We start from the raw sequence: 21,268 nt of genomic DNA, 5'->3' as shown, positions 1-21,268 counted from the left end.
AATATCGATTCACTTTTTAACTTAAATCGTTTCTGAATTAAGCTATTTTCTGTTATATCACCAACGTTTTTAATATGAAAAACCACCTTAATCAACGGTGACTCTGAATTAAGAAATCAAATATTTTTCCAGTTTTGTTGTTTATACTTTCAGTACATAGACTAACAACAATATTAGGTTATACTTTTGTTGCTAAGAGGCATGACATAAAAGCCATTGTTGGAACGCAGAGTTATTAAAACGCACTGGCTTTTCTATATATTAGAATTAGAAGTTGTTAATCTAACTGATTTTTACCAATAATTATTCCAAGAATACGCCCAGAGTTCATTTCGTGAATGATCTTAATTTTGATTGGCTCACAAAGGAATTTACCGACGTTTGACTGCCTCGACTGCATTTTTCTGGCTCTTTGTTGGTCATGCTTGATTTCGCTAAATTTATTTATTTCAGTTATCTATGAAATGTGAGGTTAGGGTATACTATGGGGTGGGGGGGTGGGGGGTGGTAGTACTTGCCCCGTAATTTTTGACGGGCTATACGCTAGTATCTTTATATTCATAACGATTACTCCGTGTTAAACAATATAGGCATACAACTGATCAGATAGGTATGAAAAAAAAAGTCTTTTCGTTTTCGTTACTCTACAATATGAAAAAAAATCTAAAGGAAATGGTAAATTTTCAGAGAATGGCTTATTATTTACCACTTTATGTATGTGTATGGACAACAACTGGTAAACTTTAAGAGATTAACTCATTCTTAACCATTTTCTTTACATGTATGGACCACAACAGATAAACTTTAAGAGATTAACTCATTATTTACCACTTTATGTATGTGTATGGACAACAACTGGTAAACTTTAAGAGATTAACTCATTCTTTACCTCTTTCTGTACATGTATGGACCACAACAGGTAAACTTTAAGAGATTAACTCATTCTTTACCTCTTTCTGTACATGTATGGACCACAACAGGTAAACTTTAAGAGATTAACTCATTATTTACCACTTTATGTAAGTATATGGACAACAACTGGTATACTTTAAGAGATTAACTCATTCTTTACCACTTTATGTATGTGTATGGACAACAACTGGTATACTTTAAGAGATTAACTCATTATTTACCTCTTTCTGTACATGTATGGACCACAACAGGTAAACTTTAAGAGATTAACTCTTTCTTTACCACTTTCTCCTCTGTGTTTGAATGTATTACAGTTGGAGATTAGCTTTTATAAGAACCGACTCGTGAAACAGCAAATAATATATCTTTCTTTAACTGTAGGATTAAGAATCACAACTGGAGAATTTGAATAGAATGTCACTTGATGATCTCTCCATGGCATGAATAATGACCACAACTATTTTCAAATCCAATATTTTTTTTTGGGGGGGGGGGGAGTAGGACACTGGAATCACCCCTACTTTGACAAAAAACAACAAAATTACAAATCGTTTATTGTAAAGTTTTTAATTAAGTGATTTCAATTAAAAATCTGTGGATTTTGATTCACAAAATTGTATTTCAACTAGACGATTATATATATTCTGTAAATTTAATTTTGTTTCCGAATGGTGTAGTTTCATTTGGTATATAATCAGTTGCAGAAGAGAAATGTGTGTGTGTGTTGAGTCATATAAAATGTGTACCTTCGTGATGAATTTCATTTTACCAGGAAACATAGATAAAACTGCATGCTAGGAATGTAGGTGTGTCCACTAATTGTTTATAAGTGATTTCCTCGTCGCAAATCTCATACTCTCCGAGGCCAAAAGGCCCGGTATGGCCAGGTGGGTAGGGCTAAGCGCAATCTGAGGGTCACGGGTTCGAATCCCCGTCCCACCAAACATGCTCGCCCTTTCAGCCGTGGGAGCATTATAATATGACGGTCAATCCCACTATTCGTTGGTAAAAGAGTTGGCGATGAGTGGTGAAGAATAGCTCTAGTCTTTCATTGCTAAATTAGACATGGTTAGCGTAGATAGCCCTCGTGTAGCTTAGCGCGAAATTCAAAACAAACCAAACCGAGGCCAGAAAGGTCCAGAATTCAGCGAACGAAACCTTCAGGTTCGCTTTTATTTGAATTCTTAGCACAGAAGTATAATCAATGGTGCATCTGCACACTGACACAGGAAGACATAAGTCTTCCGAAATTTTACTTCAGTAATTGTTGAAGAAAGAGTATTCTAAGGAATTTTACGTGGGCCTATTTTATTTAATTTTGTCTCCCCCCTCCCAACACACACAAACACACAGATAATAATCCTTGCTACAACACTGAGTATTTAATCATGTGGTGACTATCCTGCACGTTTCTCTTCATCAGAATGTAGTTTACAGTGATAAATTATTAATTAAGAAATTAGTGATACAAGTGTGTACGAGGGAAGGGGGAGGCAAGCTGGTATGCAATACATTCAAGTTAGGATGCAGGCAATTAGCCAAGAACATAGTATACTTAAGTCGAGAATTTTAATTAGTTTGTGTATTACAGTCACTTATGGTTTTTCTTCAACTGATCTTTATTTCTGATACTTGCTTCGGTATGTAAAATTCAAGATAGACATTTAACAGTCTGTATTTTTTTAAATGCATTACTGTAGTGTATTATATACGGCTCCGCCCAACCATAAAAACCATGTGAACTTATTGTTTGGTACAAAGCAAACAGGGCCTTATTGCTACAAAATATAAAAGTAACCGTTACACGCTATTTGTCTCCCCCCTCTCCCCAGTAACTCTGTGGTAAGTCTGAAAGCTTATAACGCTAAAACGTAGGTTTTGATACCCGTGATGGACAGCACAGATAACCCATTGTGTTAGCTTTATGCTTAAAAACAAACAATTACACATTGTTGGTTACAGGAATAATGACGCGAAAACTCTTTTCGTTCTAGACTGTATGTTGACAACTGAGAAGAGGTACAAAAGAAAAAAGTTTTGATCCACAGACTCCTTTAGTAGACAGTCTGACACTAAAACACTTAACATTTTAGATTATAACAGTTTGGCAAAGATACACAAAATGTCTTAATTCACAGACTGCTTCAGTAGGCAGTTTTAACACGAAGACTCTTTATATTTTAGATTGTAACAGCTAGGCAGAGATACACAAAATGTCTTGGCTCACAGACGCTTCAGTAAGCAGTTTTGACACGAAAACTCTTCATGTTTTAGAGTGGATATCTATATATCTTTACGGTTGATAGAAGGTACGACATAGTAAAATACTATGACTCCTATTAGGTCATGACAGCAAATACGAGTGAGAAACGGTGAAAGATCTTTAAGATCATAGCTTTCATTATGCTTCGAGAGAGTCAATCATTACCGTAGAGAAACAGTTGAAGACTAAGAGTGAGAATCGCTAGGTATTTATAAAAACAATTACATAAACTACTGAGAACTTAATTTTCTTTAATTCTGGGATCATGGATATTTTAACCCGAGTCTCTAAAGATGCAAGTGTTATTGATCTACAGTGAAGGGATAATAACATCGAGAGGGAATTCTCAGTAGCCGCGGCACTTGAAATTCGTTTAGGCAGGATTAGAGTTAATTAATCTATAATACCTATTTATTTTCCTTTTTATTAGCGCCCCCCAGTGGTACAGCGGTATGTCTGCGGACTTACAACGCTAGAATCCGGATTTCGATACCCGTGGTGGGCAGAGCACAGATAGCCCATTGTGTAACTTTGTGCTTAATTACAAACAAACAAACAAACTTTTTATTAGCTATATTTTTGTGCGCCAGCAATACCAAGCGTAAGGCGCGCGTTTACCCGATTCGATTTTATTACTCATCAGGATCTCTACAAGCCTACCCTCAAATTTAAATTCTTTTAGGCAGGATTAGAATAAATTAATTAATGAGACCTTGGATACAATCAAATACATCAATCGAAAGGGTTTGACCTCCCGAGTCCAAAACTGTAATTATATCTGAAATTGGTCAAGAGATGACGGAGCTATGAGCTAAATGTTTGTACTTGAAAAACGTTTGGCTGGCATATGAACCGATATGCCGCGGCTAATAAAGATCAACGCACATTTTTCTTGTGATCTTGGCGTTCTTATTTGATGTATATAATCTAAGGAAAGCTTAAAACGGTTTATATTAATAAAAAAGTAAATCAAAATATGTATAATCCTAAGGTGAGTCGGCAATACGCAAAAACATTGAGCGCTGGCTAACGCTGGTAACTCAACGATATTGCAGTCCAATTTCGAGATATAAGGTTATTTTCTTTTTAATGTTTTCGAGGGCCCTCGCGTATCTCAGGATTGGAACCACTGACAAAGACTACCTAAAAGAATTACAGAACGCTGTTCAGTTAATCTTTTGAATCACTAAAGACTCGTTTACTTCTTTACGTATGGAAGTTGTTATGATAGTATTTCAGTAAGTGTTGGTCTTGCACAATAAACCTGATGAACAGTTATACGATATCAAACACCACTTATTATGTAGCTTCCAGGAATCCGTTTGTGGATAGTACATCTGCTGGACACCTCAATATTCAGTTGACAAAGATTCTTACTATCTGCTGGTCACCTCAATATTCAGTTGACAAAGATTCTTACTATCTGCTGGTCGCCTCAATATTCAGTTGACAAAGATTCTTACTATCTGCTGGTCACCTCAATATTCAGTTGACAAAGATTCTTACTATCTACTGGTCGTCTCAATATTCAGTTGACAAAGATTCTTACTATTTGCTGGTCAACTCAATATTTAGTTGACATAGATTCTTACTACTAGAAACTAAGTTATTTCTCAGGTTGTGTTAAACGTTGGTAATTACGAATGAATTCCTCCTCAAGAAATTGTCCTATGAACGGATCATTTAATAACTATTGTTGATTTATAGGGAAGAATATTTCTATTAAGTTAAATATTTTACAGAGTATTATCGAATTCTATTTATATCTGTATTGGATGAATAATTTACGATTGATGATTGGCAGAATTTTATCTTCTAAAAGATTCCTTAGAGAGATCTTGTCAACAAATATATGAATTTAGAGACCAATCAAGTTTGAAACATCGTCGTTAATTGAAAAGGACTTATCACAGTTCGAACATGACCATTCTAGTTTCGAGTTTTATACTTAAAATATTTATGGATACTAACTATCAAAGCGAATTTGATAATAGATCTTACAATTGTTGTTCTGCAGTTTGTAGAGATGGTCTTGATTTGATCACGACATTTCCAACACCTGTTATATTATACATCAGAATACGATCTGTCACTGATACTGAACATGTGTCACCTGAATACCCTTCATACATCAAAGTTGTGTATTTTTAAGGCGGTAAATCATGAACCAAGACTATCTGTTAAAAACGTGTAGATTTAACAATTTCTCTTACGCACAGTTATATCCCTCATCTTTTGGGTGGTTTACTTTTGACCTTATTAGACATTAAACCATAGATGTAAAGTCACGAGAATAAACTTAAAGATTGCTGTAGTACACCTATTTCTATAAACAATTAACTAGTGTATTAATTATCTCTAAATTATTATATGGTTCTTAGAATTACTAATCTATTTTACAATTTGACATCATATTAACATTTGGGCCTGACGCTTGTGGTAAGCGTAGTGGGCTGCTAATCGGAATGTTTTAAGTTCAAGTCTCAGTGTGACGATGAACACACTCTACACTACCAGCTGTGGAGGCGTTATAACTGTGATTGTCAATCCCACTATTTGGTTAATTAAGAGTAGTTGCGTAGGCGGCGGGTACTGTTTATTGGTTTATTTCTCTGGCTCTCTAGTCAGCTGTTCTAAAGTCGAGATGGCTAAGTCTGAACCTTAGGGGGGTTTCTAACCTAGCGTTTAGCCCACGTGTAGAGCAAAGAACAATTTTTAACGATACGCATTAGAACAAGTAATATCGTTAGAAATACGATTAAGAGCTAAATTTGCATAATTTACTAGAAACAAAACATTATATTCAAATTTAGTTCAAAAGGAGGAGGTTCTAACGCTCACCATTATTATTCCAAATAAATCTGAGTGAAGATCCTAATGACCTCCATAAATATATGATTACAAACCAAAATTAGCGACTTCATCAAAGAACTTGTACCTTTGATTTGAGTCTTTTTGATATACTTAATCTTTTTTTTTTATTATGGCGGTTTTTGAGGACATTGTATAGAGAGTTAAAGAGCTTATTTTCTTAGCAGCAGATCAATTACAGTTGGTCTTCATTTTTAAAGGCAAAAACGCTTACCTTGTGGTATTCGTATTTGGAAGAAAATCAATAATATTACAATTTTACACGAGAGATCTGTAGGTAAAATTGTAGCATGTAATATAGGAAGCATTACTTTTAATGGCCGAGTTGTCTTCTTACAATTTTTGGTATTATGTAACTGTAATTCAGATTTTATAATCCAAGAGAAAAGTATTCAAGTAATAGTAATTTATAAGTTTCTTCCAAGCAGTGAAGGTGTAACAATTAAAACGCAACTAATATAGTACGATTGGCCCCTAGTGGCACAGCGGTATGTTTATGGACTTATACCGCTAGAAACCGGGTTTCGATACCCGTGGTGGGCAGAGCCCTTTGTATAGCTTTTTGCTTAATAATAATAAACGTATTACGACTGTGACGAATACTCGGAAAATCGATTTCAAAGTCATAAAATCGTAAGTTGTTTCTATTCAGAAATAGAAAGAATAATTTTCTTTGAATATAAAAGTTTATCCTGAACACACAAACAAACTTTAAATTATTAATATCCAATCAAATTAAGTAATTACGCTAATCCCTTTGTGCCGGCCCGCAATGGCCAGGTGGTTAGGGAGCTCGACTCGCAATCTGCGGGTCGCGGGTTCGAATCATGCTCGCCCTTTCAGCCTTGGGGGTGTTATAATATTACGTTAAATCCCACTATTCGTTGGTAAAAGAGTAGCCTTCCAAAACAAACCCTTTGTGCCACGTGACTAACAACACGCTGGATTGCATTTTTAAGAATCAGTCACGTAATACAACACAAATTGCCCTCTAACTTAAGGACAAACGTTTTTAGTAAAAGGTACAATATATTCCCTATACTGTTAATACCTTTTAGTTTTGACTATTTCTATACCTTCGTCATGTATTCTGTTATTGGATTCAAAATGGCCGGCAATTATCCGATTAGATTTTATGAAGACGATTAATCGTTGCAGCCATACTTCATATAACGGTATCAGGTGGAGACCGGTTTTTTATTACTTCTTTGATTACGAATAACATAATTTTAGTTCGAACCATTACGACACAACGGGAATGGAAATATGATTACAGACTGGTGGTTAGGGAGCTCGACTCGCAATCTGCGGGATCTAAACCCAGCGCCGAACATTCTTGTTCTTTCAGTTGTGTGGACATTATAATATGATGGTCAATTCTATTATCTGTTGGTAAAAAGTAGCCCAAGAGTTGGCGGTGGGTGCTGTCGGCAGGTTGTTTTTCCTGTGTTCGGCAATTCAAAATTAGAGTGCTCGGCACACAGCTTCTGTAGCTTTGCCTTTAACAAAAAACAAAACCAAGTGAGAAATGATTACAGTGAACTGTCTGTAGACTGTCCTCATATTTGGTGTGAACACCATTTTTTATTACGATTTTTGTAACTATCTTATGCAATATTTCCCATAGGAACTACATCAAAGGACCACATTGTTTGGTGATTAGGCAGAAAAAAAATCAGTTTTCAGAAAATCGTATATAGTTGTTGCCCTCAACGTTGGGGTTTTGTTTTACTCGCGTGTTTTAATACACGCACAAATTGAAAGAACAAAATCTTAGGTCACTACGATATATGTGTATAGTAGAACTATATTTTCAGTGTTGCTCTTCAATAAGAACGTAATTTAGTTCTAATCTAAGTATTTCTAATCCCCTTTTTTTCTGAGTTGGTTGAAGACTGGATTATTTTGTGCCAAAGGTTTAATTTAGTTTTTTACCTTTTTTTTTTTACACGTTATTAGTGGAAGATAGATAATTACAGTTTTAATAACGTAACAAAATGTTAAATAAAAATACAAGAAATACACAAGTTTACTGCATGAGTTAAAATAACAGTTGTGGAATGTCCCCCGATGGGACAGCGGTAAGTCTACGGACTTGCAACGCAAAAATCCGAGGTTCGATTCCCCGCGGTGGACACAGCCCAATGTGGCTTTGCTCTGAAACAAAGTTATTGAATCCCCCAAAAGTATTTGGTAGTCAGCGGTTTCATGAACTAGTCCAAGATTACACGAGGTTTGTAAAGCGTAAAATCATTGTACACAAGCTAGTAATATTTTCCCGCATGTTGATCTTATGTCTGTCTAATAATACGAGTTGGTAGTGATGTATTCAAGTTGACTTATACAGGGTGTCCGAAAAGTCCGGAACCATAGGTAATGCAACTGAAGTACAAACTTTATCCCATCGTTTTTTTTTGTTTTTTTTTTTTTATATGGGGACTGCTCAAGGCACGTGTGTACAAAGATGATATCAAAGACACCTGAACATTTGAAGCGACGAGTGTCGGACAGTTGACAGTGGCACGAACATGTTTCTTAGTGTTCAAGGACAACGGTAGTACAGTCTCCAAACTTGTTTCTAATTACAAGGACAGCACGTGGAACACATTCTCTAAAATTCAATGAACTGCCTGTATGGTTCTAGACGTCTCGGACACTCTGTGTATCGGTACAATGTCTGTTGAAACAGTTCCAGTTTTTAAAGTTGTAGATGCTTTCTTCTGTTGCGCTTCAGTACAGACACTTCATTCACCTTCGTTAACAGTGCCGGTTTCTGAAACCCACCTTTGATTTATTTTATTTTTTCACAGCGTTGGAGTCATTCTCCACGGACGAACTTGTTAGAGCTTATCGTAAAGCCTGTGACGATCAAGGCGTAAAGCCGCTCTGCCGTCTTTTGGAACAACTACAAGTAAGTCAAACTATTTTACGTCGTATTTCTAAGAAAGATGCATACGTTTCCTTTCCATTATATTATGTTTTGTAATTACAGAATTATTACTCTCTTTTCCTTTAGTTATAAACACGTTTATAATATTTCGCCCACGAATACAACCATTTAATTTAAATATACATTTCCCCGCCATTTCTTCTTTAAGAGATCTATTATTTGTTAGTTGAGCCCCTTGTCGACTAACCTTATGACACTAACATTCGCTTATAATGCTCTACTGCTCTTTTATGGGGATCGTCGCGATAGATAATTAGTAACCTTGGGATGTTGCTACAGGCGACGATGTTTGAAAACAAACAATGGTTTTATCCGAAAGTGATGTTGATAATTAAAAACCTATCAATCGTATGACGTACTTTCTCTATATATTTCAAAGTTTGGCCCCCAGTGGCACAGCGACATGTCTGCGGACTTACAACGCTAGAAACCGGGTTTCGATATCCGTGGCGGGCAGAGCACAGATAGCCTTTTGTGTGGCTTTGTGCTTAACTTCAAACAAACAAACAATTCAAAGTCTGAATGATTAATATTTCTTAAAATATATATTCTGTTTAGGCAAGTACTTTGTTCTGTTTAATGTTTCCATGCAGTTTCTTTTAAAACTCAGATTGTCTTTTGTAGTTTGAGCGTGGCGGGCGGAGCATAGATAGCTCATTGTGTGACTTTGTGCTTAACTTCAAACAAACAAACAATTCAAAGTCTGAATGTTTAATATTTCTTAAAATATATTCTGTTTAGGCAAGTACTTTGTTCTGTATAATGTTTCCATGCAGTTTTTTAAAAACAACTCAGATTGTCATTTTGTATTTTGTGGATGGTAGAACTAAACGTTTTCCTGTTTCTTTTATTTTGTTTTAATTGTAAGTGATAGCGTGTATATTTAAGTCTTAATTGTTCTAAGAAATATCATTTATTGAATAAAAAATATTACCAGTTATTCACAATTCTTGTTTCGTAACGAAATACCAAATTAATATGTATATATATATTTATTAAATCCGTTGCAACCATGATGCTAATTTTTCTTTCCCTTATTGATTATGGCTTTTTTTTTAGAAGTAGATTTTTTGTTGTTGTTGCAGAGATTGTCAAAATTTGGCATTCCTTATCTCAAAGATAAAAAGAAAATCATAAAAAGTTATTTTGAAAAAGGAAAACATTTTTGGTTAAACGACTTTAATAACCTTAAATCAATACGCCTAAATCATTCTTGCAGACCGCCCCGGTGGCTCAACGGTAAGTCTGTGGGCTTATAGCGCTAAAAATCGGGTTTCGATACCCGCGGTGAACAGCGCACAAATAGCTCATTCTGTAGCTTTGTGCCTGAATAACGAGCAAACAAGATTACAGACCAATGATTTATAAAGACCGTTGTTTCACTAAAGAAAGCTCGTGCCGTAGCTCTGAGCAACGACAACTTCCTTATTAAATTTCAACTACTAAAAGCCATAGACTGAATACTAGTTCGTCTGCATTTGATGCAGACCAAGAAAAGAATTTGGATCAGTACATAAAAGTGTACGAAGAGAGGATATATATATAGTTCGCAAAAATCGAGTGTATCGTTACTTCGCGAATTATGACTGCATTACACAAGTTTTTACGAGGACACCCAAGCATTGAGTTTATACATTAAAGGAAAGGTTTCCATCGTCTTAAAAGCAAATCAGGTAATGGTGAACCTCTAAATGTTGATTGGATTACGCTGTTATGTCTTTGTGCATTTATCTTAATGTTATAATGTCTGAGGTTGTAGTACAGTCAGGGCAGGTAATATTTATTATAAATTTTTTCTGACTCACCCCAAAATATCGTTATGTAATTTAGATAACCGCCCTTCTTCCCAACAATCCTGTTACCATTGGGGAAGATATGTTTATATTTTACTCTTTTTGTCACGTATAACGTTAGGTACCTATAGTATGTACGTTTTGCTTGTTTTTTACAGGGACCGTCACACTGGATAGTTAATTAGTGCCCTCAGTAATGTCCAATAGAATTCGCTACAGGCGATGACTTATTCCAACTCCACTGTTTGAAAATAAACGGGTAGTAAACAACAACAAAACAACAAGAATGGGTACATCCAAACTTAATTTTAACGGTGAATATGATTTCATCAAGATATATGTAGACATTAAAATTAATTAAAGAGGAAATAAATAATTATAATAGTTGATCACAACTTTGCGTATGTTGGATCCTTTTTTTTTATCGGCTTTTGGGTTTGGAATATGCAGTCGAAAGATGTGAACGTTGCAAAGTACTACTTTTTTTTTGTGGCTTTTTGTTTGTTTCTTTTGACATTATTTTATTTCGGTTACGTTTCTTGTAAAATGAGAATGGTATTTGTGTTTCTGTTGTCTGTTAGATCAATATGCTTTATAAACGCTGACCGGTGATAGCATCAAAGTTTTGTATGAAGACATTCTATTATTATTAGACGATGTGTTAGTGGAGTTTTGGCTTTAATGGATTGCTCTTGCCTGTTTCTAGTAAAGTAGAACGGCATTTCGGCTTCTATACTGAAATCTTATTCAGGTCGAAGTCAAATTTGTTAACTATAATAGTGTCTGCTTGTTGGTCAGCGCGGCCGTATGGGTAAACATATCCGGAAGCGTTGGGATGTCATCAGTTATTCTGTTAATGATGCGTGTGTGTGTGTGTGCATATATATATAATAAAACAGTCTTTTTACCCGCATGTTTTCAACGAAGCAATAGTCTTTAAAATAGTCGTCGCAATCATTATTTTTTATAGGTATACATTTTTATGTCAATGTTTTTTTATCCCAGTATTGTGTAACCAACCATCACACAATTTGTATTTCGTTTGGGATCCGGAATAGCTAAACTTTGTTGTACTTCTCCGCGTCCTACTGTTCAATATTTTGAAATGTTCATCAATATACGTGTTTCTACGCAGCCTGCTATATAGTACTCCATTGATCACGATCGATGCAGATACTGTTGTGGTTAGAATACGTCACAAATAAATTTGATTATGAAACTAATGTTCCGTTTCAAAAAATATAAAATACTGTATAAAAATGGGGATTACGTTACGCGTTTCTAGATAAATCCAGTAACTAATCATTTTGAAGTAAGTAATTAGGAGACGTGATCTGCACATCAACCGAACAACAATTTATACTCATATTTTATGATACAGTTGCACAAAATTTGATTCATATGTCGACAGGAAGTACGTTTTAACAGATATTTGTGCTGTAGTAATTCGCAAGATACGATTCACATATTTGCAGTAGCCTGGTGGTTAGGGCACTTTACTAGCTAGTTGCGAGTTGCGGGATCGAAACATGTTGCCAAACATGCTCGCCCTTTCAGCTGTGGGGCCACATACTGGGCCGTTGGTAAAGAATAGCCCAAAAGTTCGGCGGTGAGTTCTACTGACTAACCTGCCTTCCCTATAATCTTCCGCTTCAAAATTAGGGACGACTAATGCATATAATAACTCTTGTCTAGCTTTGCACGAAATTCAATAAACAAAACATTTTCAGGAACCACGTTTTGAACTAATATTTGTGTTTTGTAGTAATTTACAAAATGTGATCAACGCATCAACGGGAACCACATTTTAAACTGAAATGTGTAATTGCTCACCCACAACTTGATTCATGCATCATACAGGGATCACGTTTTAAATACACATGTGACATAACTTGATCCGTGCATCAACACGAATCCCATCTTTAAATATTGTTTGTGATGAGTATTTTATAAGACGCAATCCTTTCTCGAATCAACGCTCACTTTTTGAAATGGTGAAATAAGATTAGACGCAATTATGAAATAAGGCACAAAAAACTCGCCTTTGGGAACAGTAGAATCTAGAGTATATTGCTATCTTTTTAACTGTTGGGCCTGACGTATGCCACTTTATGTTCACTTCTTGAGGGTCTATAATGTAAAACAAAATGCTCTAAAACGTTGCTATTTTTCTTTAGTTTTTTACTGACTACATTGGCGTTTAAATATACTTTTTGATTCGGGAAGCCTAATCCCTACATCTAAATATTAATTTTGCTTATTTTTACCTACCGTGACTCTAGGTGGCACTCAATACTGAAGAAGAAAAAATTTAAATCACGAGTCTATGTCGCATTGCGAAATAAAAAATACCAAAGGCTTCATTTTGATACTGAAATTTAAAGCCCAACAATATTAGAAGTACTTGTCCATTAATAGTGAGATTCTGGACAGAAACTAGGACTGTTGCTTCTTCAACCGCATATTCTACAGAGCAGAGAAGTTTGAGCTTTGTGCTTTTACAGTCAGTATGATACAAGGGCCCCCACCCCCAGTGGGAGGTCCATTATGTAGCTTTGTGCTTAACAACAAACAAACAAAATTATACAAGTATACGATTACTTCCAAGCAGGTATCCAAGACTGGATTTAGTGATACCAGACTGGGCTATAGATCAGCTCACTACATTTTAACTGGGGCTGGAAGAATTGATATAGTGCTAATGTTTCTAGATCATCTGTGCATTCAAGTTACTGAAGCAAACGTATGTGGAAATGCAGAATATTTTTGATCAAGGTTGTCGTTTTTCTGGTTTTGCTTTTTTTTCTACGTGATCTGCGTTTTTACTGTTTTAATTTAACCTTCGCTACTGCTGCTGGTAAAATTTCTTATGAGAGTTTTACTTTTTTCAAAATACAAAAATCTATCCTATTGCATGAAGCTTTACCTTTACAGACTGTATCTCTCTCTCTCTCTATCTCTCTCTCTCTCTCTATATATATATGCTGGTGTACAAGAAGGACGTTTTGTCTCATCTTCTCCAGCTGTTGCAGATATCCCCCCCCCCTTGTGATAAGATGGATTACATATTCCAAAAACACGAGTTCCAGAAAGATTGTTTGTTTGTTTGTTTTTGTGGGATTGACCGTCACATTATAACGCCCCCACGGCTGAAAGGGCGAGCATGTTTGGTGTGACGGGGATTCGAACCCGCGACCCTCAGATTGCGAGTCGAGTGCCTTAACCACCTGGCCATGCGGGCCTCAAGAAAGAAGAGCGCGTAGTTTGATTGGCGCTAAGACACCGGTTAGGTCAATGTTTTGTTGTCAGTTTGTTTCTTAACTACTTTAGTATTGAATGCGAAAATCCTAGACAGCACCTAGCACTTTATACGTTACACATTTTGTTTTGTCACTCTTTCTTTGACTATTTATAAGACTCACGGGTCTAATGTTACTATAAAACCACCCATGAGAATAAAGTTAAGGACCTTTTCAGAGAACTTGACAAGTCCTTTACACTTGAAAATAAATATTTCGATACTACAGTCACTGACATTGACGCCAAGAAGCTATATTCTAACATAGGAAATTTCGGCCGCCCATTCTTACATTTTGAAGGCGCGACTGCTAAAAATGCATTACCGTAACATCACTTTTTCAAAATTAATAGGATCATAACGCTAGAAGTACTTCTGTAAATTTCACCACCCTCTTCTATAACGTAAATGTTAAGATAAAGTGCAGTTTTGTGCTTAAGAACAACGCTACATCACATTTATACACGAGTGGAAATTGTTTGTGTAAGGATGAACTGATAGGTATATATATATATATATATATATAGAACAAATCCATGCTAACCAATATTCACTATATGAAGATTTGTGAGAATTCGTTGCTGCATCAGGTGTAACTTTAACAAGGATTACCATTAAAAAAATTTTTTGCCGCGATGACATGTATCGAATGGTTAAGAAAATGAATTTTTTTAAAGAAAAACATGTTTTTACCGGGTGGTTGTTGGGTTACACTTACATCAATATTTGATCTTGAGATTTGCCTCCTCGTTACATCAAGCTTTATGGATAACAAATGCAGCTATGTGCTTTTTTTTTTCTTCAAGATTTACGATTGTAATCTTCCATAGAGTTAGATATCGTCATGAGCTTCATGCACGTGCGTCTAAAGACTGGTGTACAAGATCATCGATTGATACTAATCGAGCTCATAAGGCTTTCGGGATAAAAACCAATCGAAAGAGGAGTATTAACGTTAGTAATATCTGGGCAGAATATCTCTCTCTCTCTGTGTTTTTTGTTCCCCAGAGATTTATTTTGTGAAAAATACCAAAATGTTATGGAGAAAGATCTTCCAGATTTATTTTTTCCAGAAAACTATATAATAATTTCAAATGGCTAAAACCTGATTCTTCTAGGTTTTTTTTTTTTTTTACATTTGTTATGTTTTTTAATACAAATAACCGGAGCGCTACTTTATTAACGCCCCCCAGTGGCACAGCGGTATATCTGTGGACTTACAACGCTAGAAACCGGGTTTCGATACCAGTGGTGGGCAGAGCACAGAGAGCCCATTGTGTAGCTTTGTGCTTAATTACAAACAAACTTTATTAATTTCGTGAAGTTGTCATCTTATACACAAACGCACGTGCACACTCGCACGAAACAAAGGACGTCTGTTCAACATATGTACATTATAGGTTTAGTTTTTAACAATTTGTGTTATACTTTAATGTGTATTTTATACCTGTCTGTATTTTTTACAGTTTTGACGTAAATCTAATATGTATTTTGGGCCTTTTCCGTTTGGGGCCCACCAACAGATCTTTTTGACAATAACACCAGTAGTACAATAAAATAAACCCATTAATAATAAAACATTATATGATATTTATTTGGCGAATTCTGCGATGTTAAACAATATTTTTGGATAAATCTTCATCGTTGTTTTTATTTCTCCATATAAATTCACAAAGATAAGAGTCAAGCATTTGGCGATGAGTTCTGCATTGTTTGTAATTAAGCACAAAGCTACACAATGGGCTATCTGAGCTCTGCCCACCACGGGTATCGAAACCCGGATTCTAGCGTTATAAGTCAGCAGACATACCGCTGTGCCACTGAGGGGCGAGTTCTGCATTGACGCACATAGGTGTTGGTGGGCACGAAACGGAAAATATCCTGTATTTTATATAAGTTTTTAGTTTTATTTAATTTATTCATTAACCAGGGGAGTTACGAAACGATACAAATACGTTTTATTATATATGTGAACATACAAAACGAGAAGTCAAAAATGTGTTTCCTTGTCCGCTCGACAACAGTATTTAGCTGTGCTGCGATATAACGTGTTAAATCCGAAGTTGTGAGATAATTTTTTTTTCATAAATAATTTATTATTGTCTCTAGGAAATTAATTTACTTTTAAAGTACGATTCAAATATAAGTGAACTTATGAACATGATGATTATCATGTTTACGGATTTCACGGTATCAAAATAGGACGAGAACCGACTTTGTTTATATGATAAACAAAACGCGATGCAGATTAATCCATATTTGGTATAGAATTAAACAGTTAACACGTGTATCTGAAAATGACCTTATCAGATGAACTGTGACATTGCGCATACAGTTACTTAAGTTTAAAATACGGCGTTGGAGGAGAGAAAATTCTAAAAAACATTTTAAAGTAAATAATATTATCTTATTTTAAGCTTTGTGTTGAACGACTCTTGTCACGTGTCTAGAATGAGAGTGGAGGAATCGGAATGCCGAAAGCAATTATTATATAATTATAGAAGCTGAATTAAACAGTGAATATGAGCTAGCTATTTTGCTTCACTTTTTAGTCGCGGCACAGTGGCTCGTAAAATGGCTCTGAGTTTTTCTTTTTTGAAGTACAAACTTTTAGCATATAGCTCCGTCATCTCTTGACCGATTTCAGATCTAATTACAGTTTTGGACTCAGGATTTCAAACCCTTTCGATTGATGTATTTGACCACGCCCAAGGTTTCTAGATTAATTTACTCTAATCCTGCCTAAAATAATTTCAATTTGAGGGTAGACTAATGAGTAATAAAACCGAATCGGGTATCCGCGCGCCTCACGCTTGGTTTTGCTGTGGATCAAACATATAGCTAATAAAAAGGAAAAAAAAAGTCTCATAGATTAATTTACTCTAATTCTGCCTAAAATAATTTCAAGTGCCGCGGCTGTTGAGGATTCCCTTTTGTTTGTTTTTTTATGTTGGGTTGGTAAAGTTCACAGGATCGTTGATGTATAACTTCTGTAAGGTTTCCAATAATAGGTTAAGACATAACTCACCGTTTAAATAACTTCAAGCTGAAATTAATTATAGAAATCATTTGAAAAACCAAATTGCAACGTGACTTTGGAGTCTACTTAAAACTGAGGTTAGATTTGTTGATTTTGTCCATCTAACAGAGAATATTGAATTTCTAAACAAGAAATGTCACCGTATAAAGATAATTGATCGACATAAAAAATAAACAAATTCAAAAGACAAAATGGACTTGGGGGGGGGGAGCTTTGTTGAAGACCCTTTTAAAATAATACACGACTTACCTTACTGTGTATACACTGACTAAAACTGAAAAAACAACAACAAAAAGTTGTGTATCTAGATCTACACTTTTAGATCAGTAGATTTAAGTTAAACCTTGCAAATTTTTTTTCAAACCTTTTGAAACTTTCTTATAACGACTTCAAAAAGAAAACATTTACCAAAATGGGAATATATCATCCGACAATAAACACTGATATTTCATGTTTGGCCTTGAATTCTTATCAATCTTTCAAGTTTATTTGACTCACTGTATAATTTATCTGCTGGGGAATATGCAGCTCTGAAGCACTTAAGTTTCCTTCCCTCAAACACTTTGTTTTCTTAAAACCTGATAAAGGCAATGGTAGCATGATTTTAGACAAAGATTCATATGTAGATAAAGTCAATCACATATTGTTAAACACTACAAGATGTAAAGAACTTTGATCCTATTCTGAAAAGAAAGATAAATTGCAGAGATATCTGTTAAAACTAGAAAAGAGTGGAGTCGTATCTGAAGTAGGTTGTCACAACATCAGGCTGATAGATTCACAATGTGCGATACTTTATGCATTACTTAAAATTTACAAAACTAAATCCATATAACCATATATATATATATATATATTCTTGAAGTATATATTGTTCCAGATCACCTGTGATGGAATATGTAGGGTTCGAAACGTATAAACATCAGGCTGATAGATTCACAATGTGCGATACTTTATGCATTACTTAAAATTTACAAAACTAACTGTTCTATTAGACCTATTGTATCTAACACAAGTACGTATAATCATAAACTGAAAAAAATTGGTGAATTTTATGGAACCATTTGCTACTAACGAACACTTGGAAAAAGATAGTTTTGATATGCCTGAATTCCTCAGGAATCTAATTGTATTTAAACTAGTAGATTATGCTAGTTTTTATATTGAATCATCATATGCTAATATCCCATTGAAAGAAGTGATCGGTTTAAGCGTTAACTTAGTTTTTGAAAAATGTAATGATGTAAATGGCCCAACTAGAGATGTGTTTCTTGACCTTCTTAATATTGCAACAAATGAATCACATTTTCTGCTTCAAGGAAAATTTTATGACTACATCGATGGTGTAGAAATGGGATCTAAATTAGCTCCTACTTAACTGGTGATCTTCTATGCTATCAAGAAAAATTATGGTTACAACATTGTCTCGATAATTGTGAACCTGTTTTTTGTAAAGGGTTACATACTCTTCAAACACAAATGTCACAAAACCCTTGTTATTTTACTTATTAGAATTATTGTTATTTCTTTAGATGCGCAGATGTGACCAAAATGTGGTGTACCTTAGAGTAATAAAATTCTATATTCACTTTAAAATGCGCAGTCTGGTGGAGCAACGCGCTCGAGGTACCTTTGAGAACCTTATATATTACGTTAGGTTCAGAATATCCAGAGAAACTTGCACGTACACAGAGTATATAACACACTGTTGGATTGTTTTGTATAATATATATATATATATTCTTAAAGTATATATTGTTCCAGATCACCTGTGATGGAATATATAGGGTTCGAAACGTATAAACATCAGTTTTGTTTTAATTCTGTTCCTCTTATTTATAATCTGTTTTCCACATGATGAATTTGTTGTAATATGATACTTTTTTAGAAGCTAGAAAAGTTTTCCAGCAATGATGTAATCAAGCGTCAATACTTCCAAATGTTCTAAGCAGAGAGAAGTATGTTAAAAATAGCGTTATTTTATTTAACTAAGTAAGAGGTACCATTTAAACGTTTGCGAAGGATGGTCATCTTCATTGGGATTCGGTCCATGTTTTTTGGACCAGGGAGGGTCAGGTACAGCGTTAGACCTTTTCCTCCCTCTCAGGAATTGTTATTTTGTTTCCACTCTTACTGAATCCAAGGTAATAATCGCTTTTTAAGTTGTTGTTGCAGCTAACCATGTGTTACATTTTGTCCATTGTTCGCAGTTTTAATTAACATACACTTTTCGTGCCATGTCTAATTCGTGGGATAATATTAACTCGTATGTTTTCACTAGCTTTACTTATGTATATAATCGCACTATTAGTCCGTGTTCACAATACCGTTCCACTTAGCAGTCATACACACACACACACACACACACACACACACACACATAATCCTATTTTTATACACAAAACCCTTTTAAAATAGAGATACGTTTGTGTCTAGGATTCAGTTAGCCTAGCACTATTTGGCCTGTAAGATTCTTATTTATGATGTTTAGAGGGGAGAGGTACTTAGGGCTTGGTTCATCACGTATTATGTAACTTTCCAGTTTGCTCATCAGTTCATTTTTAATAATATTTTTCTTATAATATTGAAGCGAGTTATCCAGGAGTCTGCCTGAGAGTGTTGGCATGTTTGAATAGTTCTGTAGAAATTCTGAGTTTCTTGATCGTGGGACTCTATATGCTTTCGTTAAAATATAGTTTTATATTTTCTGTAGTTTATTGATGTGTGTTTTTGATACATTTATTCATGTTATACAGGCATATTCTACGACTGTATATTCTGTAATTTTTTCTGGTAAAGCTCCTTGCCTTGGAGGACACACTGCACGGGCCTCATAGATGGCGCCTGTTCACATGTCGTCTAATTGAATACAAAAGGGTCAGTTTAAATTTGTTGCTAATGTTGTTTTACAGTCTTATGACGTGAATGTTTGTCGTGCCGTGACAGCAACTTTAATCGAACTGAACACTTTTTTAACTGTTGTATTATCAAGTGTCTTGTGTAATTTAACGGTTTCATGCACAATAGTTTGCACGCAAAAAGATTTGCAATACTTTAAGTATTGATTTACCACACTCTTCCAGCTGCCTAAATTTCCGCCTCTCTCAAATTCATGTAATCCATGACACATTGGTTTTTTATTTGTGATGTTTCAAATCTATCTGAGCCTGGCGTAGTTGTTAGCGTGTCAGTACTGTGAATGCGAGAGTTCATGGTTTGTTTTCCATTGACGCAGAAACGCGCTTCGCACTTTGGGCCGTGGAGTGACGGTCAAAACCCACTATATAGTCAGACAAGAGAGGCCCAAGACTTTGCGTTGGGTGCTACGGCTATTGCTGCTTTACAGTATCAGTTCAAATTTAGTGTAGCGTTTCGCAAAAATTCTAAAAAAAACAAAACACTACTTATCCTGTGTCGAAATACTTTTGGTAGTACATGGTGTGTATGTTTCTAATACATTCTTAGTCGTTCTGAGTTATTTTTAAAGCCCTTCATGTTGTTAACCTCGATTAAAAATCACTTAAAATGTTCAACATTATACATATATATATTCGCATGTAATTGTTTGACTTTATGATGCCAAGTTTTACTGTATAGGATTTTACTGTCCCATTTTATAATTTATAGACTTTAATGTTTATTTATTCGTAAAATTAATATGCGAAGATATCGTAGTTTATTGTAATATTAAGATTATTATTGCTATAATAATAATAAATAATTGTTGTTAAAATAAATAAATAATACTGTCTTATTAATCCTTACTCTAATTCTGATTTTTAAACGATATAAAATTTATAATAATTATACTTGTCCGTCAGCGAGGCAGCGTTAAGTTTACGGACTTGCAACGCTAAAAGCCGGAGTGGACGAGTACAGAGCCTTTTAAGTAGCGTTGCACTAAAACAAATAATAATAATTGCAATTCTCCAGAGTAATCTAGTTCATGCCATACCACTTATTGTTCATGTAATTTGATAATATAAATAGCATCTTAACCATTACAGCGTTTATCGTATCCCAGTCAGCCTGAGGAGGCCGGGTATGGAGCGAAAGCGACACTGGCAGATATAGTGTGGTAGACATATTATTGTACATTCTTCTTCATTTTTAACCTTAGTTTCTTATAATTACTATTTAT

General features: G+C 35.0%; 1 protein-coding gene across 1 annotated transcript in view; it reads left to right on the top strand.

Annotated features, from left to right (window-relative positions):
- Positions 1 to 21,268, top strand: part of LOC106461707 (protein phosphatase 1 regulatory subunit 37-like) — an 89,038-nt gene that overhangs the window by 29,041 nt on the left and 38,729 nt on the right. The window contains exon 2 of the mRNA XM_022388735.1: positions 8,857 to 8,957. Coding sequence (XP_022244443.1) covers positions 8,857 to 8,957 — 101 coding nt within the window. The remainder of the gene's footprint in view (positions 1 to 8,856; positions 8,958 to 21,268) is intronic.

The sequence above is a fragment of the Limulus polyphemus genome, unplaced genomic scaffold (genome assembly GCF_000517525.1).
Source record: "Limulus polyphemus unplaced genomic scaffold, Limulus_polyphemus-2.1.2 Scaffold1015, whole genome shotgun sequence".
Lineage (NCBI taxonomy): Eukaryota > Metazoa > Arthropoda > Merostomata > Xiphosura > Limulidae > Limulus > Limulus polyphemus.
The sequence above is the reverse complement of the archived record's forward strand: the minus strand, read 5'-3'. Positions and strand labels throughout refer to the sequence as shown.